This window comes from Emydura macquarii, unplaced genomic scaffold, assembly GCF_026122565.2.
Source record: "Emydura macquarii macquarii isolate MOO-44397 ecotype Brisbane River unplaced genomic scaffold, CSIRO-AGI_Emac_v2 contig_1790, whole genome shotgun sequence".
In the NCBI taxonomy this organism is placed as follows: Eukaryota; Metazoa; Chordata; order Testudines; family Chelidae; genus Emydura; species Emydura macquarii.
In genome coordinates, this window is record NW_027131927.1 from 988,828 (window position 1) to 1,013,301 (window position 24,474).

At 56.8% G+C, this 24,474-nt stretch overlaps 1 protein-coding gene across 4 annotated transcripts; it reads left to right on the forward strand.

Annotated features, from left to right (window-relative positions):
• The first annotated feature begins 728 nt into the window (after positions 1–728).
• On the forward strand, positions 729–18,837 carry FBXO46 (F-box protein 46). Of its 4 annotated transcripts, none has more exons than XM_067556502.1 (3): positions 775–823; positions 9,470–9,683; positions 13,668–18,837. In XM_067556502.1, exon 3 carries the CDS (start codon positions 13,752–13,754, stop codon positions 15,747–15,749), a length of 1,998 nt encoding a protein of 665 aa, XP_067412603.1. In that variant the 5' UTR covers positions 775–823; positions 9,470–9,683; positions 13,668–13,751; the 3' UTR covers positions 15,750–18,837. The 4 variants fall into 4 exon arrangements, with proteins under 4 accessions (XP_067412602.1, XP_067412603.1, XP_067412604.1 ...); XM_067556503.1 differs by lacking the exon at positions 775–823 and adding an exon at positions 8,289–8,547; XM_067556501.1 differs by lacking the exon at positions 9,470–9,683 and having other exon boundaries at positions 729–823.
• Positions 18,838–24,474: the final 5,637 nt, after the last annotated feature.

The window sequence follows — 24,474 nt, forward strand, 5'->3', positions numbered from 1 at the left end:
AGCTTAAATCCACCGCCTGCCATCCTGGCCTCAAGTGCAGAGATGGGGAACTGGGCCCCTGATGTGTGTCCCCCTCTTTTGAATTGGCTGCAGCTCTTGGCCTCGGTGACACTCTGCAGCAGTGAGTTCCACGCGTTAACTGCCTGTCGCATTAAAAAAAGCATTGACTTTCTTGCATGTGTTGCCTTTGAATTGGGAGGAGGTCCGACCCTGCCCAAGCCTGGGGTTCTGCAAGACTTATAGAAGTGAGGGGGAGGGGATCCTGGGGCACCTGAACCAAAGCTAATGAGCGTCCTAGGGGCTGGTCACCGGTTTATCCCTGTCCGCTGCCGGACTGGGACAACTGTCTTATCTCACCAGGTATCCCACCTCCTGCCATAGCTCAGGGGGAGGTGGGTCCTAGGCCCTGCTCCCCCAGGTATGACTGGCAGCTGCCAGGGCCCAGGCAGATTCCCCACTGTGGCTCCTCCATGTCCCAGGCTGGCCCCCTCCCCAGTGAGACAATGGGCCCCAGAACGTGGGATGTGCTGGTACCCTCCCCGCCCCCCAGCCATGGAGGATGGAGGTGGAGCGAGCCCAGTAGAATAGAAAGGCTGGGGGAGGAGAGATCCCACCAGAGACTACAACCCCCAGCATGCCCCGGGGCGGGGGAGGAAGGAACGGCAGCCCCCAGAATGCTAGGCGGCGGCGGCGGGCGCGCGCTCTGGGAGCCCCGAGCAGGCAGGCTGGCCCTGGCCGCGCCTGCGCGGTGCAACCCGGAAGCGTGGGGAGAGAAGGAGGAGCCGTGGGGGGAGGGCAGCTGAGCCTGGCCCCTGCCCAGGGGGTAAGAGATGGGGAACGAGGCGAGGGGTGGGGCCGTAGAGGGCGGTGGGGGCGGGGCGTGAAGGCATAAGGCCGGGGTGGGGGAGGGGGGCTCTGTGGGGGAGGGGTCTGTGCCCTTGCGGGGGTCTCGCTGGCTGACTCCCGTCTCCCCTGGGGCAAGGCCCCACCAGGCAGGCGTTTCCTGCCTGGCCTGCAGTCCCCGTCCTCCCCGAAGCGGGAGCCCCTGCTGACCCCATGACCCTGGGTTTCCCTGCCCCGGTTTGGCAAATGGGTTTCCTGCAAAGTGGTGGGGAGTTTTGTACAGCGCCTTGCGCAAGGGGGCGGGCCATTCTTGGTGGGTCGCTAGGTGCGACCGCGATGCGTGATCAGTAACAAGGTTTCAGTTGTGAAGTGGCACACGGGGAGCCAGCCCAGCATAGGGGAGCCCCTCCGATACAGCGCTGGGGAGACCTCACCGGGGGTCCTTTGTTCGGCGCCGAGTGCCTTGTTACCAGAAAGCTACTAACCCGTTGGAGGGAGTTCAACCACGGGGAGCTGCAGGGATTGATTTATGGGGCAGCGATGCTGAGAATCAAACATTTTGCTTGGCTAAACGAAGGCTAAGACCTCAGTCTTGCCTACAGCTCCCTACAGATGGTGGAGTTCCCTGCAGCATCAGGAGGTGTGGGGCAGTGGGGCCTGATGGATAGAGCACTGGGCTGGTACTCCGGATACCTCTTCCTGGCTCTGCCACTGCCCTGCTGGATGACCTTGGGCAAGTCACTGCCCTCTGTGCCTTGGTTTCCCGTCTGTAAAATGGGGATAATTATTCTGATCCTCCTTTAAACAGTTTGAGATCTGCTAAGGAAAAGTGCTAAGTAACAACGAGGTGGGATTATGAATTAAACCCTTAAATGCCCAAGGTGGGAAAGGACTAATTTAGGCTGTTACATATGTGTGTAACTAGCAGTAATGAGATTAAATGAAAATTAGGCCAAGTATAAGGGGAAGCATCAGATGTGTCTGGCTGCAGAATGGGTCTCTCCTCAAATGGGACCTTTAACACTAGGGCTGGGTAAGGTACTAAGAGTTGTTATTGTAAGGTGCAGGCCTGGAATGGGAATGGCTCAGGCATGCGCAAACTCCCAGGTCTTCTCATCCTATGCTGTGTTTGTCCTAGGTAGTTTGAAACCGATCTTTAAAGGACAAGGGTGCAAAGGTGAGCTGGACTCTCCAAATGGTGTTCAGCTGTCTCTCTGAGGCCAGGGTGCTGAGTAGGACCAAGCTCTGGGCTTCACTGAGCGGTGGCAGCTGCTGTTTTTCTGTGAATGAAGCCATGGGGGGGATGTCCGTTTGCCCCCTAATAGCTAGGAAAGTGTTGGTGGGTGGATTAGAAAGGATACTGGCACTGAATTGTCTCAGCCCAAATCTAACTACAGGCTTAGGTTGGTATAACTACATCACTCAGCTCAGCGATGTCATTATACTGACCTTAACCTCCTGTGTAGACAGAAGAGCTTCTCCTAAGGACATAGCTACTGCCTCTTGGGGAGGTGGATTAAGTGTGCCGATGGGAGAGCTCTCCCACTGGTGTAGGAGTGTCTTCACTTAAGCGCTACAGCAGCGCAGCTGTGCTGATACAGCATTTTAAGTGTAGAACTGCCCTCAGTCAATTGGATGACTGGACAGTTACCTGTACACCAATTGTGCGATTCCCTGAGCTCTGATTGGCTGTGGAGGATCTGATTTGCATAACAGTTGTGTGGTTGTTTCTCAGTAACTGTGTGGTGATTATATAAACCCTGGGCATCTGGAAACTGAACTCCGTTCCCCTGGGCATCTGGAAACTGAACTCAGTTCCCCTGTCTGTATTCCCACAACAAGCATGGACCCTCCAGCTTCTGACATCTCTTGTTGGGTACTGTACCAGCTCCTCTAGCCTGAGAGTACATTTAATACATCCCCCCAGTAAATGGTCTTTAAGCTGTTGGAGTGGGGAGTATGAAATGGAGCAGAAGCAATGTGGTGCAGTGGTTAGAGCAGAATACTTGGACGCCTGGGTTCTTCCTATTCTTCTGCCACTGAGGCACTGTCACTTAATTACTGCTATTGATTTCTTTCATCTGTATAATAGAGATCACTGCCGTCCCCCATCCTGAGGTACTTTACCTGAAAAACACCACCTAATGCTTAGTATTGTATTGAAAAGTGGGGGATCAAGCTGAGCACCAGGGTCCAAACTGTGGCAGGCAGTTGAGGACTCTATGGCTGATGAATTCTCAGGGCAGCAGGCAAGGAGTTGAAAGGAAGGAAGCCTAGTATAACAACTAGGAGATGAACCCAGTAAGAGCCTTACGCCAGGCTAACCCGCATCTCGGCCTCAGAGTTCATAAAGCTTGGGATACAGTGGTCAACTCATCTGAGCTTTTCAGATGCTGCAGTAATGGCGCAACCTAAGAGCTTAAACAGGAACCAGCAGGATAGAAACGCTGTAAACCGTCCCTCCACCCCACCCCACATGTACAGGGAAATTAATAAGACTCTTTCGTGCATGTGCTGGATGATTTGAGAGTGTTTCCTAATAGGAAGCGGGTGAGCAAACCATGTTCTGTCACCAGACGTGGGTGCTGTTAAAACGGCTGCTGCTGCCGCTGCTTGGGATTTGTTTGTGCACTGGCCTTCTGGTTTGTCCTGGGCGGAGTCTGAACTGGAAAGAGGAAGGTGCGTTGGTGCTAATGTGTTGCCCAGAAACGCTCTGGGGAAGTGCTGGAGGGTACTGGCCCAAAAGGGGAACCCACTCCTCAGCTGGAGGAAGGAGACCATCCAAATAGCAGTCAGCATTTTCTCTGCTTCAGTGCCTTTGCTGAAAATAGTCGTCAGCCTCCTGCAAGGCAGGTATTATCCCATTTTATGGACGGGAAAGCTGAGGTTCAGGGAGGGGAAGGGGCTTGCTCAAGATCATAAGATGAGTCGATGCCATGGCTGGGAGTGGAACCCAGGAGTTTTAACTCCAACATGTTCTCCCTGAACTGGCAGTTGAGCTTGGGAGCTTGTTTCTTTGGACATGGCTTCACCTAGATTCCCTTTTGGCCTCTTCTGCTATAGCAAGAGGTGAGGCTGGGGCACTGGGCTTCCTGCCCCGGTTGGTTCCAGTTCAGTTCTGATTCCAGCAGTAGCTTGTCCTAATTGGTTCAGGAATATGTAAACCACTTCCCCACTCTTCAGCTGACCAGTCATATAGCTCTGCGACTGTCACCTACTGGAGGGGGAGTACACTCCTTCCTGCCCCAAAAGACTGGTGTTGGAGGGCTCCCTTAAAATACCATATAGATCAAATTGTTTGGCAAATGCTCTGGCACTCAAGTCAGTAGCCCTTGTAATTTTCATCTTACTGGATGCTTTCCTTACCCTTAAAGCCTAATCCTTTTCTGAGCCTTGCCAAGACCTTTGCCTCAGTAATACCCTGCTGCAGTGAGTTCCATAGGTGAATAACACATGGTGCATTAAGCATGGTCATAGGTATGCCCTGGGGTTACCATTTTTGATCTCCAGCATTTCTTATGGCAGCTTTCCGCCACCCCTCTGCTCTCCAGCCCCTGTGCACTAGGTGCCTGGGGAGCTGAAGGGGCATCTGGGGGCGTGCATTAAATGGGTGGGAGTTTGTAAATGTCAAATTCCTCCTATGCCCTTGCTATAAACCAATTGTCAGGCGGGCGCCGTATCCCTGGAAGATGTTTGAGGAAAGGCCTCTGCTGAGCATCAAAAGAACAGCCCAGTTTCAGCAGAGGCGGATGCTGCCCACGCTCCCGTAGGTGTGACTGTGTTAATCAACGCTTTCAGCTATGAAGATCTTGTGCAAGTAGGTGTCGCTTGTCCACCTTCCCGGCATAAGGTCGTTGTTGTGCAGTCGGGCCAGCTGAGATAGTGGGGAGAGAAAGGATCTCTTTGCTTTGAAGCATCAGGCCTAATTGCTGGGGACAGGATACCAGATTAGCCATCCATCTGGTACTTATAACACCCTCTTCATCACGGTATCTGATTTGTTCTGGGGTGTCTGACTCGTTCATCTGAACGGCTGGATTTGGGTTGAGGAGAGGAGTGGGCAGAGCTGGGCCGGGCCAACCAAGGCTTTGAAAACACAGCAAACCCTAAGCACAATTCTAGGACCTGAGCAGAGAGTGCTACACCTCTCATGCTGTATCCCCTGCTGTTAGCCACCCCTTTCCCGCTTATGGTCCAGCCATGGAGAAGCTGCAGCAATGGGCACACTGGAAATTCATTGATTGCTGGCGCTTGGGCGTGCTGGGCTGAGTCTGAAAGCAGAGCTGGGGTGCTCAGGCAGCTTCATGTCTGATCTGACTTTGCGGGCTGGCTACAGTTGTTGGCAGCCAGCTGTGGTCATGGGGGAACCTGCAGTGGAGTAGTGGGTGAGGAGCCCGGCATGCAGAGCCGAACTGGGAAATCCACCTCTTTATGGAGCCACTCCAAAGCTTAGCGAGTCGGCTCTGTCCTTGCAAGGCGTTTTGGGGGGTGTTTCAAATCTGAGGCTTATCCCTGCGTAGTCATCCCTTCTCAGGCAACCCGGGCGCCACTCCCTGGGCTGCCTGAGCAGATGGCGGTAGGTTTGCCTGTGTACCACTACAGACTCAGAGGGGCTGGTGGCCCTTTAAATGCAGCTTATCAATCAGTGCAGGGAGGCAAGGGAGTGTCTCAAATTGGCAACTTTCTTGCAGAAGTAAAGCACTCAAAAGGTCTCAGGCAAGGGAGAAGGCGGATGTCAGCAGCTTGGCTTAAAGGGGCATCCCAGAACTGCCTGACCTGCTCTTTGCCCTGCTGAGATCTCACTCCTTGTCCCGACTCATCACTTCCAGGACCTTGGCGGTCCAGAATACTGCATCTACCTTAGCCTCACCTGGCACCATCTTGCCTCCATCACCTACTTTCCTCTTCGGCCCTAGCTGCTTCTCCTTTCTCTTCCCTCTGAGTTTCCCTTGTAAAGGCCCAGGAGAAGGCCCAGCTGGAAGGAGAGTTGGGGATGGAGGAAGCCCACAGAGCTGTGAAAATTGAGGGTAACTTTGAATTGAACTTGGAGAGAAGAAAACCAGTGAAGGGAAGTGAGGATGTTGGAACAGATGGGAAGCTGGCACAGGGGTGTAGTATTTGGGAGCAGGTGGAGATGTCCCCTAGGGCTGTGTTTGTATCCTGTTCAGATTATTTCCTGACTAGCCCCTCTTGGCAAACAGGTGGACGTGTGATATGTATGCTGCGAGCTCTCTTGCCTATACAGCGCCTAGCACAATGTCGAGCTGATCCATCACTACAGGGTGCTACTGAAATAGAGAGAATGTCAGGCAGAGAGGGCACTGGATCTGATTCTGGTCTGGTCTGCTGTCTGACCTTGTGCCTCTGGGATGGGGTGTGAGGCTGGTGAATCCTGGCTGCCATTGCAAAGGTCTTTTTAGAAGCATTGGCTAGGTGGTGGTGTTTGGATGGCAGTTCTCAGCAAGGCGGGATCTGGTGTTCAGGCTGTTATTGACCTGCTCCTTCTACTTTCCTTGCATGTCTTTGTCTTCCCATCTGTGCTTTGTGGCAGCCCCAAACCACACATCGCTGGCATCTCCCCCTTCCATAGAGCTGCTGTGCGGCTCCAGGGGCCGTGTGGCCCCCAGATCATCTCGCAGCCTGTGCCCTCTTTGAGTGAGTTTCAAATAGAAAGACACCCAGAGAGGGACACCAAAGACCCAGATTGCCTGGCTTGTGTCCTGGTCAAAGTCCCTCGTCTGCTAACATCTCTCCAGCCAGGGCGGCTTGGCTGCAGCTCTTCCGTGGCCTCTTCATCACCCAGGGAAGCAGGAGTTTCTTTGGAGCCTCAGAGAAGTGCACAGACATGGGGCAGAGGGGGGTACAATTCAGACAGGCTCGACGGCCTCAGGAATGACTGGCATCGTCCTTGGTCAGGGTAAATCCTACCTCTGGCTCTGCAGTTTCTGTATGGCCTCCTTTGGAGGGATCGGTCTGATGGACAGAGGCTGCGTAATCCCACAGGGGGCCTGTGCATGGCCTTTTGGAGGCCTCCCTTGGAGAGGAAGAAGGAGATATTACTGCTACCCCAGAACCAGGAGATCAAGTGGGGAAGCTTGTGTTTACAGAGCTAAAGGACCAGGGATTTAATCCTGGCGCCCTCTGTGCATGTGTGGAGTGGGGTGATAGTTGCAGGATATGGGTATCTGCGTGTGTGTTGTAGACTCCAGCACCACTGGGTATCACTGGGCAGCTGTGATTCAGGGGCTGAGTCAGTGGATCTAACGCCATATAGATGTAGCATGAGTGTAACCAAAACAGAGGCTGCATCAGCCCTGAAGCCAAGGAGTGCGTCTGCTGCGGCAGAAAAGCCTGATAGGGGAAGGAGGAACACCTCAGCACACAGCCAGGATAATGGGCTGGAGGATTCTCTGTTGCTTGGAGTCTTTCCAACAGATGTGATGTGTCTATTTCTAGCTCCTCCAGAAATATTATCTACTGGGTGGATTTTCTGGCCTGGGTTATGCAGAAGGTCAGAATGGCCCTCCCAGCCTTCCTATCTGCAATGAATGTGCCCTGGGCCAGGATGTGAGTGCTGGGCGGTTCACACCTCTCCATCGTCCCAGGCTGGCTGCGGAGTCAGGCAGACATTGTGGCATCAGGTCAGTTCGCACTGTGAAGTGCTAAAACCTCCAGCTTTCCAGGGGAGGTTTGCCTTCTGCGTCCCTGTGTTGCCAAACCAAACCAGGGCGCTCCAGGAAACCAGGACAGGAATTTGAATGTAGCCTCTGCCCCAAGAGAGCAGAAGTGGGGTTTGGGCTGCGCTGGGACCGCCTGGCCCTCTGAGTTTCTGCTTCAAATTCTGTCCTGAGCCACAGCAGGAGATTGAGAGGAGTTGGTGGCTCTCGGTGGTGTTCACAGCACAGCCTTTCACCCCTAGGTCACCAGACCAAGACCAGCGGTGAGCAGAAGCGTGACCCCCCCCATCCTAGCATGGCTTCACCCCAAGTCAGAGGGTGATGGGCAGACCCCTCCCTCCCTAGCAGAGAGCAGCAGGGTGTTTGCAGGGTAATCTGGACCAACCCCATCTTGGGAAGGGAAGGAAGCCCTCTTTCCCCTGCAGCAGGGGGGCATGGGGCCAGCGCCCTCGCGGTGGGAGTGAGGGTGGAGCCTGGGCCCTGGGTTCTCCATACGCAGCTCCCCTGCCTCCCCCCATGTGTTCAGCTACTGGGATAATCCTCCCCCCCGCAACCTGATCTCGCTCAGCTCCGGGGAGAGCCGCTCTGCGGCCCGGCCTGGGAAGGGAACAGCTCCACGCTCCCTAAGCGGGAAGCCCCTGGGTAGGCTGAGGTTCTGCTGTCAGCCATATATGGGCATGCCCCAAACTCGGCCTTCTGATTGGCTGCCCGCTCCATGCATATGTCTGTCAACAAATGGCTGGAGCGGGAGGGGAGGGGGGCCGGGATCAAAGGCCCCTATTGTAGTGTAGGGACCCGCGGGCCCGAGCAATGGGGCCTCGGCCCCTTTAAGGACCGGGGAGGGGGGGCCCCCTAGAGCAGCGCACAGCTGGGGGCCAGATGCCCGGGGTCCGGCTGTTGCCCCGATCCCGGCCCCCGGAGGCTGCTCCGCAACCTGTGGCTGCTCGGGCCGAGCAGGGACTCGGGAGGTGGCTGGACCGTGGCGTGCATCGGACCCCCCCCAACCCCTGCCGCCTTCGGGGCTCGGGTAAGGCCGCCGGGCTCCCTGCGGGGCGGGGCGGGGCGCTGCTCGGGCACCGGGGCACTGCCCGGCAGGGGAGGGCGTGTTTGGGGGAGCGCCTCGGACGCCGCGCCCGGTTTCCCCCCCCCCCCCCCCAGGCCAGCTGAAAGGCCGCGCTGTGTGTTGCTGCGGGGGGGGCTGCATCGCCGAGCACGCACCAACGTCCTGCCATCTGCGGTGCCTCCCCCGGCATCTGCCCGGGTCCTGCTGCGGCCCCCGGGGTGCTGCATCAGTCCAGCTCCCAGGGGCCTAGGTGTGTAAAGTCGCAGGCCCCCCTGAAAGGAGGATTATCCCCATTGTACAGATGGTGGGGGGGGAACCGAGGCATAGAGAGCGCATAAGAGCAGCCATCTGGGTCAGACCAAGGGTCCATCGAGGCCAGCATCCCGTGGCCAAGGCCAGGTGCAGAGGGAATGAACAGAACAAGTGATCGCCAAGTGATCATCAAGTGACTTGACCAATGTCGCCCAGGAAGGCTGTGGCAGAGCACCCGGGACTCCCAGCCCTGTGCATTATCCATGAGACTCCCCCCCCTGCCCCAGCTTCGGGGACTGGCTCCATATTAGCCCTGTGGGGGAAGATGATGTGGGCAGAGCTGGATCTCTGGCATGGGCCTGATCCTTGGTGTCGATTTCTTCCACAATTCTGGCTTTTAGCAGCAGAGCTGTTTGTTTTATTTTTTTTAAACTACAAATGGGATCCGCCCCCCCCCTTCCAAAAAAAAAAAAAAAAAAAGTCCTGTCTCCTCCAGAACCAGTATGAAATGGAGCAGTGGCAGAGTGGTGCAGTGGTTAGAGCAGGATACTTGGACGCCTGGGTTCTTTCTATTCTGCCACCGAGGCAACGTCACTTAATTACTGCTCTTCGATTTCTTTCATCTGTATAATAGAGACCACTGTCGCCTCCCGTCCTGAAGCACTTGGCCTGAAAAACACCCCGTAATGCTTAGTATTGTATTGAAAAGTGGGGGATCAAGTGAAGCGTCAGGGTCCAAACTGCGGCAGCCACGTTTGTTGAGGACCCTTCGGCTGATGAATTCTCAGGGCAGCAGGCAAGGAGTTGAAAGGAAAGAAGCCTGGTATACCAACTGGGAGGCAAATCTGGTAACAACCTTATGCCAGGCTAACTCGCATCTCAGCCTCAGCCGATGCCATGGCTTGGGAGTGGAACCCTGGAGTTCTGACTCCAACATACTCTCCCTGAACCGGGAGTCAGGCTTGGGAGCTCCATTCTCTGGACGTTTCTTCACCTACCTGCCCTTTTGGCCTCTTGTGCTGTAGCAGGAGGTGGGACACTGGGCCAGCTGCACCATTGGTTGGTTCCAGGAGGGGAAATGCATTCCTCCTCTTAGGGGAGGGACACCCCACATGGCCCCCTGGGTTCCCCTGTCGGGGGGGAGGCAGACAGAAGAAACAACTGGCCCTTCTTAGCTTGAAAAACAAGTCAACTTGAGAGAAGCAAGGGGGAAATCAGGGGAGGTCTGAGTAGGGGTCCAAGTGATAGCCTCATCCCCCACCCTCAAAGCTCTCTCCTCCTGCAGCATGACATCTCCCAAGTTCTAGGGCAGAGAGGCTGAAAGGACCCAGCATTTAAGTCCTTAGAAGGTAGGTTTGGGGCCTGCCTATCCATCAGGATCTCCGTGCATGGTTAAAATAAGGCTGCCTGAAGGGTGAGTCAAACTTGCACCAGCCCTAGCGTGAACCAGAGCCGGGGCCGGCTGCGTGGACAGGGGACACGTTTGCAATGAGTGAGGTGTCGGGGCTCAGGCAATTTTTTTTACTTTCATAACTGACGTGGCAGGCCCAGAGGTGCTGGGGCCATGAACGGTTCAGCCTAGAGATGCCGGGACTCAGCCCTGGCACACAATAGGCACTGGGGGCAGCCCAGGGAACCTATGGGGGCAACTCCTCTGCCCCACCTCTCAGCTAAATATAGAGACATCTGCGGGCCTGTTAGCTAGATGATCTAACCCTGCCCGGTTCAGAGCCAAAGCCAGCCCTTCCCTGCCCTGGGTCAGGCTGAGACTGCCCCCATGGGCAAATTCTCTGCTATAGGGTTTCTTTGAGTATCTGATGCAGGCCGTGGCCATGCACAAGACTCGGTGCCTTGTTCCACTGCTCTGATCCATTACGGCAGCACCTGTGTCTGGTCCAAAGGGCGCAGCCAGCTATGCTCTCTCCAGAGCCCAGGGGAAGGCCGGCTTGCATGGCGCTCTGGCCAGTGGAAGTGAGTCCCTTGGGCTCCCATTGCTGCCCTGCGGTGGGCATGGTGTGCGGGCCCTCAGCATAACAGTAGCTAGAACCACTGTGTCGATGTCGTCCGCAATCCGTCGATTCGAGGATGGTCTCTACCACAGATTTACACACGGGTCCTGAGATGATTCAGGAGTCCAATCCTGGAACCACGGATCCACCCGCAATAGGTACAGACATTTCTCAGCAGGTCAGCTGCCTGCTGGAAGCAAGTTCTTCCTGTGGTGGAAGCCTGCACATGATTTCTTGCACCGCACCTACAGCGACCACACGATCATGAGAAACTGGAGGTCTGGAACCCAGTGGCAGAGGAAGGTCCGAGACGACTGGACATCTGCAACTTGCATCAGCCTTCATCCACTTGCACAGCCGTTGAAATCCAGGAGGCAGCTCTTCCGCCTGATCCACCATTGAGGACTTGGGGGGGTGGGATTTGGAGGGATTTGAACCATGCTTTGTCAGGGTTCTCCCCTCAGACCCGTTCGCCTTGGGTGACCCTACCAGGAGCGCGAAGCTCCCGACAGCAGAGCTCTGAGAGTCATTGGAACACGCAAACCCCTTCACCATAGCAAGGTGATGGTCTCCGAAGAGCACCAGATGGGGAAACTGAGGCACAGAAGGGCAGTGACATGCTAAGAATCTCGCCTCGAGTCAGGGACAAAGCTGGGAATAGAACCCAGGAGTCCTGGACCCCCCATGCGCTGGAAAACTCCGCCTTGCCTGGGATGCTGGGGGGGGGATGCGTACCTCTGAGCTGCTCCAACTGCCTCTTGCTTTTGAATGCTTCTCTGACGTCTCCTTCTTTTAATGCCAGTGGCAGCTCAGACTCCCTGCTGCCCAGGTCCGCGGCTGTGGGGATTTCTGCACCCACTGCCTGGCAGGCTGGGTCTCTGTCTTCTTAACAGTGTAACCCACCGCACAGGGAGGAGTTTAACTGGCCAGCTCTGAGTGCTTTAGACGTGCCATGCTGCTGAGTGGCAAAGGGAGTCTGTGCTGGTGCCTTTCCTGGCTCCCGTGTGTTCAGATTTGCCACCGTAGTGTCACATTAACACTTGATTTTTTTGCATTATTTTTCCTTTCTTGTAAGCCCTTTCATGCCCTTAAATCCTTGCTTTGCAGTCGCCTTCCTTTGACTGGCCCAGGCTCCTGGGAGGGCCCCTGGCTGCTACCCCTTGATCCGTCCGAGCCTGTGAGTGGAGACTGCTGCTCAGTAGAGCTTTGTCCCTCCGGCTCCTGCAGCAACATGGAGCAAGAAATGCAGGCCCTTTTCCCCGCTCCCCACCCTTTTCAGGGTAGGATAGGAAAAAGGGGTGCTCAGTGAAACTGAACGTGTAATGAAAAGGGTTTGGGTTTTGCCTGGTGAGCTTGTGGAACTCACTGCCACATGATCCCATTAAAGACAAGCGTTCGGTTGGCTCCAGACGAGGATTGGGTGTGTATGTGCAGTCCACGGCCCACTGGGGGCCCCAGGCTGGTTTCAGGGAGCTGCAGGGCACCATGGCTGAAGTCCAGAGCCCCCCGTGGTGCTGAAGCTGGGAACGGAGCCACAGGGTTAAAGCCCTGAGCCCTGTCACCTCATGGGGCGGAAGGCCTGAGCCCCCCCCTTCCAGTGTCTGAAGCCCTGAGCCCCCCCGTCACTCAGTGTCTGAAGCCAGGAGTTCCCCGCTGCCCCTGCTGGGCCCTGGAGTTTTTATAGTATGTTTGGGGGGGCAGCTCAGGGAACCCCTGCAGTAGGGCATTGCCTTGGCACCAGACTGTCCCTGAGGCCGCGGAGGGAAGCTGGGGTGTGTGTCTGCTGCACCGAGCCTTTGTTGTGCCCATTCCAGGCAACACTTGACCCCGGAGGCAGCCAGGAGGGCGAGGTGCCTGGAGCAGAATGAAAGGATTCCCGTCTCAGAGCAGCTGGTGACTCCTGGCCTCATCCCACATGTCTTTGCATCTCAGCTCTGTCCCCAATGCATCTCACCCCCTCCCCCCCCCCCACACACACCCCCTCCACCGCAGAGCAGCCTCAGACTTTGCTATGTAGCATGATCCGCCCATCCCCAGGTCTGGATCTTTCTCTAGTTAGTTCCATACGGCGGGATTGTTCTGACCAGGGGCTCATGGAGTCTGGTATTGTGTTTCTCTGAGTAGCCAGGACAAGCTGCTGCTGAGGAAGGTGCAAAAAACTCGGTAGGGGGCAGCCCTGGGCTTCTCTGCCTCATTGATCCCTCCCTAGCCCCCTTCTCTTCAAGGCTTGGGAGCGGTCAGGTCCCTTCATGAGTACCAGGTGACTAGGGTTTTAGGATTTATCCTTCTAGCTCTGGGCACTGTTTTTTCCCCATGGTGGCGACCAATCCCTTTTTACTCTTGGCCTTAACGGTGTCCTGTGGCAGAGAGTTCCACAGGCTAACAGCACGTCGTGAGCGCGCGTGTTCTCTCTGACCCCTTAGGAACTTGCCACCTTTCCACTTAGCTGGCTGCCCCTCCTCCTCATCTCAAGAGGCTGGGCAAACAGAAGCCCCTGGCCTGCTTCCCCGACCTGCATTGTGGGGCTGTGGGCAGCTGGGGCAGAGTGTGGGGCGGGGGGTGCCTTCAGCAACAGGGGGTTAGGTGCTGGGCCAGGACATGTCGGTCTCCCCTCCTGCTGGTGGGCTGCGGTGAAGGCCATGTGGCATTTGTGGGGAGGGGCGACGGGGGGCGGCTTGTACCCCTAGATCCTGGAGTCTGGGATGGGCGAAATCCCCTTGCCTGGTTTCCTTGCTGGACTAGCTCTGGGTTGTCACACTGATGCTGAATTTCCATCCAGCCTTGCTGATCTGTGTCTGTCTCTTCCCTCCTCCCCCTCCCCAGGTGGCTCCAAGGCCAGTGACCATCTCAGCAGCCGGCACCAGAGCGCCATGAGCTAGGGGGCACTGCCTGTGCCATGAGCCCGTGATGGATCAGAACACCTTCTCGCACATCCAGCTGTGGTGCCCCCGGCCCTTTGGCACCTACTCCCAGAACAAGCCGTGCAGCGGCGGCCAGGTGAAGAAGCCCTTCGGGGACTTCACCTGCAGAACCAAGGAGGGGGAGGACAGTGGGGAGGCCTGCTCCGAGAACACCCCGCCCGCCCCGGCCCCGCCACCGCCTCCCCTGGTCTCCCCTAGCCAGGTGGAGGAGGGCCGGGTGCTGCTGGACACCTGGTACGTCATCAAGCCAGGCAACACCAAGGAGAAGATCGCCTTCTTCGTGGCCCACCAGTGCAGCAGCAGCAGCCGTGCCAGCACCATGAAGGTCAAGGGCAAGTGGGGGAGCGACAGCTCCAAGGCCAAGCGCCGGCGGCGCTCGCACGACCCCAGCAAGGCTAAGACATGCCCAGTGAAAGGCCAGGATGGCAGCAAGGAGGCAGAGGACGTGTACCTGTGCCCGGAATCCCACGCCGAGCCAGGCAGTGTGGCTGGCGACGCGGACCTGCTCTCCGTGGCCGAGATGGTGGCCCTGGTGGAGCAGCGGACGGCGCTGGCGCTGCAGAACTACTCGCGGCCTTGCTCCGGGGGGGTGTCTGCGTCCCCGGCCTCCCCTGTGGTTTTCCTCTCCACGGATCAGGAGCAGGCAGATGGGGAGAGGAAAGTGGCGGGCGGAGGGGGAGGCCCGGACTGCAGCCGAGTGGCCGAGGCCGTGGCCCATTTCGAGTCGCAGCAGCAGGAGCGGAGCGTCTTGCGGCAGAACGGGTTGTGCCACGAGTCGGCCGAGTGCGTGGCCAATGCCCAGCGCAGCCCCGGCGAGGTGCGCATCGCCTTCCGCATCTCCAGCAGCCGGGACCCCCGTTCGCCCCCCGAGGGTGGCTCCGGCTCTCGCCCCAACTGCATGTTCATGAGCTGCGGCACTGGGGGCTCCCCCACCGGCTCAGGCGCCCATGCCAAGGACAAGATCACCTGCGATCTCTACCAGCTGATCAGCCCCTCCCGCGATTCCCTGCCCAACAACGTGGACTTCCTGCTGTCCAGTGCCGCGCCCAAAGGCGATGGGGCAGGCGAGCCGCCCGACGTGGAGATGAGCTGCGGCGAGAGCCAGGCCATGCCAGGCAAGGTGGATACCAGCCCCGAAGGCAGGGCCGGGGAGAAGCTGGGGGGGCCGGCGGCAGCACCCCGGGACTGCGTGGCCGGCTTCCACGTGGATGTGGTGGTGACTGGGGTCGTGGATCAGTGCGTCTTCTTTGGCAAGGACAGCACCAAGAACATGAAGGAGGAGACGGTGTGTCTGACGGTGGGGACCCCCACCCCGGACGGGCTGTGCTCCACCTGCGAGGATCCGCCTCCCGGCCAGCTCTTCTTCCTCCACCCCCAGACCCCCAGGCCCGAGGACGCCCGGGAAGCTGCCAGCTCCCTCCTGGACAGCAAGAACAACAACGGCGAAGGGGGCGCAGAGCGGCCGGACGGGCTTGGGCTGGAGTCGGCGGCCTCCGACACCTCCCTTTGCCGCCTCTACCGGCACGTCTCCCACGACTTCCTGGAGATCCGCTTCAAAATCCAGCGCTTGCTGGAGCCCCGCCAGTACATGCTGCTGCTCCCCGAGCACATCATGGTGAAAATCTTCAGTTACCTTCCCACACAGTCGCTGGCCGCCTTGAAATGCTCCTGCCACTACTTCAAATCCATCATCGAGACGTTTGGCGTGCAGGCCACGGACTCCCGCTGGAACAGGGACCCGCTGTACCGGGACGATCCCTGTAAGCAGTGCAAGAAGCACTACGAGAAGGGGGACGTGTCGCTGTGCCGCTGGCACCCCAAGCCCTACCACCACGACTTGCCTTACGGACGCTCCTACTGGATGTGCTGCCGGCGCACGGACAAGGACACGCCGGGCTGCCGGGTGGGGCTGCACGACAACAACTGGGTGCTGCCCTGCGACATGCTGAGGGACCGAGCGGCCAGGCGGGAGGACGGGAGGTGAGGGGGACGGACAGGAAGAGGCTCCTCTGCCCCACTGGGGAGCGCCAGGGCGTGAGCCCATGAGTTCTTGTGTGTGTGGTTTGGTTTGTTTGCCTGGTTGTTTGGTGCTGATTTCGACTGCGCCCGCCTCCCCCCCAAAGAAATTGACTCACCCACAAGCAAAACTATACAGGGTCGGGGCCCGATCACCTCCTCCCCCAGCCGCTACAGCTCCTCCCGCCCGCCTCGGGCAAGGGGGGTCCTTGCTGTGCCCCGGATTTGCAACTTATCAGCAGCTTCAGGGTGAGCAGCTGTGAATTCTCTGCCTAGCCCGCCTGCCAGAGCTTCTGGCTGGGAGTCTGTCTGGTCCAGTCCTGTCCAGCCCCTTCTCATCCGCTGCTCCTACCTGTTTTCTGAGCACTGGTAGGTTATCACTGGTGGATTCACGCCCCCCCATTCTCCTTCCCCCAGCCCTCTTCGCTGGAGCAGAGTTCCCCTCAGCCTCGCTCGCTCCAGCTCCCAGCGGGCAGGTGGCAGCTCCTGGCAACAGGAGGGAGCACGTGATCGGAGCCAGGCTCTGCTGTCTGAAGCTGTGAAATCCCCACCATTGCTAGGGCCCACTCCGCCCATGCTCTCATTTGGGGGGGGCACAGCCCCTATCCTAAACTCTGATTAGCCTCACCAAGAGAGGACACTCTGCTCCCAGCCCCGCAGGCTGGCACGTGGGCGTCACGTCTGCTGGGGATCCTGTTTCCAATCCAAGCCGCTCGCCCAAACGTATTTCAGGGGGGCGAGACATTGGCCCTCAGAGAGAGACAGCCAGGCCCACCGCTGCTTGGTAGAAGCTTGTCGAGCCAAGGCCAGCCAACCCTGCCCACCCCCAATTTGCTGGGGCCCAGAGCCAGCCGCAATTTAACAGCGCTTGGCTGGATCCTGCATGGCTGGGCTCTCCCGTCAGTTGGGGGTAGGAATATGGGGAAGCGCACCTCTGTTTCTAGTCACCGAGCGCCTCCTCGCTGTAATTGGTGGCTCCAGCCCCTACGCTCACCCGGGCCTGGCCTGGTGCCGCTATAAGGGCTCAGCATGGTGCCGGGGGAAGCTGGTACTCCATCAGCTCTTTGCCAGTGGGTCACAGCTAGTGGCAGGGAAGCTGGGTGGGTGCCTGGATCCCCCATCCCCAAAGAGAGCCCCTCTCGCCCCCCTCCCCGCCTACCTGCGGCAGCCTCTCCGGAGCTGAATGGTGCTAATGCAGTTTACCTTGTCTGTGGCTTGCTTAGCACGGTGGCAGCCAGTTTGACTTTTGTGGAGCTGCTGGGGTGTCTCGGCTGGAAGGGGTAGCAGCTGCCGGCCGGCTCGTCCTTCCTCTTCTAGTCGCATTGTTCTGGAGGAGGGGGGAGGGGGAGGGGATGAAGAGTGTCAGTGGGAGTCAGCCCCAGCCTGGCCCCAATCGTTATTGGCCGGCATAACTGACTGTGGGGTCTGGGTCTGTAGCTGTAACCCCCTTCTGTACTCGTGGGCAAAGAGATGCAGCTTGGTGTCTGCCCCGGGAAACGTGCCCGACTCTCTTCTCCCCCTAGGCTGGAGCATGGCCCAGGATCAGCCCAGTGCCAGGCTAGGGTGGGCATTTCGGTGACCATCAGGCCAGCCCCACAGCTGAGGTGAGTCTGCCTGGGTCCACTGGCTCCACGGTTGCCGACTGCCACTGGGGATCTGGCCCTCAGCCTCCCTGCTGTGCCTGGGACTGGATCTAAGAGCCACAGCGGCCTTTCAACCTGCCTCCCTGGGGTCCTGACCCCCTCCCCCTACACATGGCCTTATCCCCCCATTGCAAACCCATCTGGCTGGGCACAGCTCCCACCGAGAGGGGCAGGGGTGTTTTTCTCCCCCAGATACTGATTGTTCCTCTCCCTCTTTTTTGCAGCCGCCTTATTTGAACCCACAAATCGTGTCCCCTCTCCCCCCAGCACCACAAGTTGCCTTGAAATCCTAGCACTGTTCTCTTGGCTTACACACGAGTCGGGTGGGGCTGGCGCCAGCTCTTGTGTTGCTGGTCCCACGTGTCAAACAGCTCCACCTCAATTCCCAGCTAATGTCGCGGTCCCAGATCAGGGGACTCTCCCCTGCTCTCCCCAACGGGCCCATTTGCTTCCCAACCCCCTGCCCCAAGAAGGCCATCGGCCCATGGTGCTCTAGTCCCCAGGTGCCGATCTGGTTCCTGATTCCCCCAGCACGGGCACATCTGCGCCTGGTATTTATACGCCTGTCTCTGTGCATGTGTGACATTTCAAATGACTGTTGAGTGGAAAACAAATTAAACAGCAGTAAAACTGGCTCCGGAGGTGATTTTCTGTTTTGCTTTCGTGCAGTCTCCTGGCAAAAAGGAGCTTGTGGAAGCTGCCACATACACACACTTTGTGTCTCACTGCCACGCACACACTTTGTGTTTCACTGCCACATACACACTTTGTGTGTCACTGCCACGCACACGCTTTGCTGCTCCCCACGTGAAAATCCCTTCTGCAGGATGAAATGAATCATGTCCCCCCTGCACCCAGCCGTGTGGTGTTAAAGGCTGGTAATGTGTTCCCCCTTTTTAACACCTACCATGCCACCCCCGGGCTAGGATACCTCTTCAAAGTGTGTGCCTTACGCCCCTTCCACGCGTGTGAGGCAGCCCCCTTTGAAATGAGGTGGACAGTCCAGCCATCTGACCTATTGTTTAAGGTGTTTATTGTTTAACCCACTGATAAAAAGTAAGATACAAGAGGCGAGCTTTGGCTGGAAAACTGGCTCTTTTTCTGGCTGGAAAATGTTGATAAGAATGAAAAAAAAAATGTTTTTGCCAAAATGTGTTGGGGGAAAGTTGGAAGCTCTGGAGAAAAGCAGCCATATTGCTGCAGTGCCTCATGGGAGTTGTACTTTGGCTGCTTAATGCTCTAGCCACTGTGGACGCTGGGTGAATAACGGCTTCCATGGTGCACCGCGCTCCCTGCCTGTGGAGGGGTCTGCTGGCTGCAATGTGGGAGATGAAATCCAGTTGAGCAGCCAGACAGCTGTATACAGCTCGCTTGAGGCTCTCTGACTCTAAATAATTTGGGGAGTTGGTTTTTTTTTTTTTTTGATTAACCGAATCTAAGTGGTCTTCAGGAAGCAGACGCCTTTTGTGAACAATTGCGGTTGCTTAATGACTCAATTGTCCATCCAAAAAACAAGGCTTGGTGGAAATTTTCCAAGCCACCCTTGTGGCCAGCAATGGCGAGGTCTGTGCCTGCCTGACCCCCTCCCCGGCTAGATTTTCACTTCCCCTGCTCTCTGGGAAATGCCGTGCATCTGCTGTGGGTTGTGATGGAACTTGACCGTCATTGCTGGGGGTGGGGGAGGAGAGGATTGTGGGAAAGCGTTGGAGGACTAGCTGCACTCTTCTGGACCATTTTTGAATCATGGTTGGATGTTTTTCTAACAGATCTGCTCTAGGGATTGTTTGGGGGCAGTTCTCTGGCCTGTGCGATCCAGCAGGTCAGGCGAGGTGATCACAATGGCCCTGGTTGGCCTTGGAGTTGCCGCATCGTACCAGGTAGTGCAGTTTCATTAGGCAGTGCAGAGGTCTCTCTGGTGCATGGACGACCCAGTCATCAGCCAATGGCTTAGAGCTATCTCCCTGCTCTCCCAGGCTCACAGCACACGTTATGGAACCACTTTTCTCCCGTGGCAGGTGCCTAGTGAACACAAGCGGCTCATCTGCTCCCAAGGGAGTGGATTGACGCCAAACCTGTCCCTAAGTCGTGCTCCAGGCTCTTGAATACATGCCACGTGGGTGTAGATGGACAGAAAAGGTTCCTTCAGGCTGGGCCCCACACAGTGGCTGGGACTGGTTTGCATGATGGATCTGTCAAGGTTCCTCTGGGGTGGAAAGCTTTCTTCCCTGCCGTCATCCACCGGAGACCGTGGATGTTACCGTAGCGCCCAGATGCGGGGCTGTCACTGCACAGACACAGAGTGGAGACCCTGTCCTGCCCCCAAGCTCATGGTCTGAACAGACCGCCCCAGGCAAACCCAGCTCTCCCAAGTCCCTGTATGGTGCTAGATTTCCAGCCCATCCGACTCAGGGCTGGCGGGCTTGGGTCCTCTACGTTCTTGGGCTGAATCCCTCAGCTGCCAGGAGCTTCACATGCTGTGCTCCCCATAGCCTCTTGGCTACCACATTGGGAAAGGGGCGGGCAGGAGGGAGACACTATTGCTAATCTCCCCACCAGCAGGACACATGTGGCTGCTTGGAGTCGAGGCAGCTGTGGGCTGGGCATGGCGGAAAGCGCTTGCCCCTTGGGGCTCCGCCGTGACCTCCAGGACAGTGTGCCCTGGTTCATCATGGACGGCATCAGCTGTGTATCCATCCGCCCGCCTCGAGGGAAATGGGGCCCCAGGTGTGAATGTGATGGGGCAGCGGAAGAAAGGGGGTTGGGGGCTGCCACGCACTGGGGATGAACTAGCAGTCTGCCTCTCCCCATCTTCTCTCTAAGGCACCCACCACCCTTGTACCCACTGGGAGATGAAAAACCCTCCACTTGAGGTGACAGTTCTCGAAGTTCCCAGCTCTGTGAGTCACCCCCAACTCCAGCGTAAGGGAGCCTGGCTTATGGTGGCTGGGTGTGAGTCGCTCTAGCCCTCTCCTCCAAGCTATGCCAGCCCTGGCTTCACACTGGTGAATCCCTTTGATGCGTCCATCCTGCGATATCCAGGGCCCAACTCTAGCTACTCCCAGAAATCCCAGCTTCTCCGCCCCCAAACCAGCCTGTAGAACAAGCTAAGGCCACTGAACAGGAGTATGCAGTTAACTGTGATGCCCATTGCCACTAAAATATGTAATGAACCACTAAAATGATAATTTGATGGATAGAAATGATAAAAGGTGATACATGGAGTTGTTTTGTCCAAATTAGCCAATTAACGGAAAAGGGTGGCAACTATCTACGTCAGAGGGTGGCAACTACCTACGTCAAAGGGGGCAGGAATGTATGTAACAATGCATAAAAGAGGGTGTCAGAGGGAATACCGGGGTCCGGTCTAGGGGATAACAGAAAGTCCCGCCGTTGGGCCGTGGCCATTGTAACGCTGCCTATACAAAACAAAATCATGAACTTCTTATGCAATAAACCTGGCCTGGGTGCCTTCGTTGCTCAGCTAATCCGTGGTCGTGTCGATTCATTCGATCGTGAGAGCCGTCTCAGTTTCCTGGCCAGAACTGGGACAGCATCTACACAGGGACACACGCATGCAGCCTATACTAATAAACATCAGTGACCAACACACCATACCACACTGGTGACCCCGACCACCACATACCCCAGTTTACCAGTTTGACCTTAGGCCACCACTGCAGTGTGATGCCCAGCACTAGTAATGAACCACAGGAAGGTGGATTTAGGAAAGAACAGAGGTTCTCCGAGAGAGAATGATGGAAACAAAAGATTGCAACACAAAACAAAATCATGAAATGCAGTCCTTTTACCTTTTGCTAACACAGCAAGTCCTTCCTTGCCCCCTCGCCTCCCACCGAGTTCAGTCCGTTGCAGAGCTGGCTGGATACCCCGGATCCAATCATGCATGAAAAAGCCCACACCCCAAACCGTCTGCTTGGTGAATGGATGCAGAAGGCCTCTCCCCACTTGGTGGTTTGTCTCTATGTGTCAGCAGATCCCCTGTCCGTTGTAACGTTTCTTTCCACCTCCACGTGCGGTTGGTTGTTTGCAGTCATCTTTGGTGGCTCTTTATTGACTGTTCTGGGATGGAACAATGGCAGACCATTGAACCTTGCGCTGGATCACCAGCCAGCCAAGGAAGGTAACAACGCCCCTCCTGCTTGAATAGGCTGTCACCGAGTAACTGTCCCCATACTCCTTTTCACTTTAAAACCATAAGGGCATAAACGTCAATCTAGTTACATTACTCCTTAACTCTCGCCCGTACACATACCACGCCAGCTTTCAGCAGAGAAGAGGCTATTGCTAGATTGGGTGTGTTGTGGGGGAAGAGATAACTAGGGCTGCCCAGGTGCTATCCCATGCTGGGCGTGCAGGGATTGAGCTATTCCATGCCTGGATACAGAGGCAGGCAACAAAAGTGATGAGAGGGATGGAACAGCTTCCGTATGGGAAGAGATTAGAGAAACTGGGACTGTTCATCTTGATGACGAGACGACTAAGGGAGGATATGATAGAAGTCTACAAATCATGACTGGTGCGGAGAACGTGACTAGGGAAGTGTTCTTTACCCCTTCACATAACATGAGAACCAGGGGTCACCCAATGAAATTAACAGGCAGCAGGTTTAAAACGAACAAGAGGCAGTACGTCGACCTATGGAACTCATTGCCAGGGGATGTTGTGAAGGGCAAAATGACAACTGGGTTCAAAAAAGCTCATGGAGGACTGGTCCATCAATGGCTATTAGCCAAGATGGGCAGGGATGCAACCCTGTGCTCCTGGTGTCCCTAAACCTCTGCCTGCCAGAAATTGGGATTGGATGACAGGGGATGGATCACTAGATAATTGCCCTGTTCTGATCATTCCTTCTGAAGCATCTAGCACTGGCCACTGTCGGCAGACAGGATATGGAGCCAGCTGAACCATTGGTCTGACCCAGCGTGGCCGTTCTCATGCTCTAGAGCACAAGAACGCAATGACACGGGATGTGGAGACACAGCTACACATGGCCAAATCTCCCTGAGTCTGGGGAAGCCAGAGCATTTGCTGGCTGCTGGGTTTCAGCAGGGTAGGCCTGTTATCCTCTCCAGAGGCAGCGTGGCTTAGGGGCATTTCAACGCCGGGCACGTAAGTTGCGAGAGGTGGCAGTGGCAATACAAGACTGACACACGGGGAGGGGTGTGTATCCTCCCAAAGCCCAGGCACTTGGGGTAGCGATGGTGTGACAAAGTGGGGAATTGTCTGCAATAGTTGTATGAAGCCTATGTGTGCCTACGTTTCCCCTAGATTGGGCCTGGTTACCCAGTGTTTGTTCTCGGGGCAGGCTTCAACAAGACACAGGTTTGAATGGCGCCCAGCTGTCTGAGCCTGACTGGGGCATTAAAAGAGACCGGCTGAGGCTCACCCCACAACAGTGAAGCATCTGAGATGACCATGGCAAACCCAGTTACCAGGACACTGACATCTAGCAACCAAAGCCCCCCTGAGGGAGCTGAATTCCCCCACCTTGGAACAAGGGAGCTGAGCAGAGCCCCCAACTCAAGAGCAAAGGATGGGGACTGGGGAGGGGAGGGGGTAAGAGCCGACTCTAGAAGGAGCCGGGGCTCTCCCCTTGGAACTGGCCAAGGAGGTCAGACCGAGAGACACAGAGCCCGGTCATAGGGGACACTCCAGCTTAGCTGGGCCTGGGCTGACCAGGCTGGACAATGCTTTAATCTCCATGTCTCGGCGCTAACCTGGGACGTCCCATGCTGGGCTCCGGGGACCGATAAAGCCGACTGCTCTGCCAGTATGGACAGGTGTCCCTGCCGATGCTGGCCGGGGGCGTCAGTCTCTGCAGTGGGGAACAAGGCTCTTCCAGAAGCCCGGCTGGACCCGCTGGGCAGAGCTCGTGGGGCATGGCAGGGGGGCTGGAACCTAGGGGATCAGCCACGGAGACGGGGAGGCTGCGTGGTCGGCCCTGGAGGGAGAGCGAGACCCCTCGGGGGCCTTGCCCACTGATGGCTTCCTCTGAGAGACTCTTCCAAAGCCGGGGCTGTAGCCCTGATCCTGGGGCTCTTTGACAGAGGGCACTAAGCCAGAGTCAAGGCCTCGATAGGGTGTGATGGATCCTGCAGGGTAGGAGGCCTGGCTTAGGTCAGGAGGCCTTGCCCCTCTATGGAGCTGGTTTGATAGAAGCTGGAAGTTGTTTTCATCTAGCAGGATCCCCCACGCTGGGTGGAATGAGTTCATCGAGTCTCAGACAGGCACACTGTTCCCCCCACCCACCTCCGGCTCCAGCCTCTCCCCACTCCATTATTCTTCCTTCGCCCCATCCTGTTTTCCCTCCATGCATTGTCCCTGTTTGCTTTCCTCCCATTGTGCGTGTGGAGTGGGGGAACTGCTTGAGGGGGCTGCAGATTGCCCCCATCCTATGTCCCTGGGAGGCACAATGGGCATAAGATGGAGAAGCTAAAGAGCAGCATGTAGGCCCAGAGCGGGAGTTTGCCCCTGAACACCTCTGAGGAGCTGCCCCCGAAGTACACACAAAGCCAGGGGAAAGCTTGTTTTCTGCTAGCCAATCGGTGGCATTGCTGCAGGGCCAAGTGGCCGGGACCCTGTGTCTGGGGGTCGGGGTGGGGGAGTTATAGGTGCCTATATAAGAAAAAGCCCCAAATATCGGGACTGTCTCTATAAAATCAGGACATCTGGTCACCCTACTGGGAGGATGGGAGAATCTGTTCTCTAGTGTGCAGTCTGGGTTTAAATACCCCAGCACCAGGCCTGATTCTGCAGCCAGAAAGGCTCCAAGCACCAAGACTAAGGCCCGTTGTGCTGCCCAGCCTTGTCTCATTGTTTGTTTGGACTCCCTCGTCGGTCTGAATCCACCCGTCAGCTTTTGTCTGACGTGGAGATTGTGTTCTGCATTGGTACAGCGCCTAGGGGCTCCAAGGCGCAACAATAATACATATCACAAATAATAATGATCGCCAGGAGGCCTTAGCAAGGGACCGTCTGCCCTTGGGCTCTGAGATCTCCCCTTTATAACCTGCTCCGCTGCTCACTGAC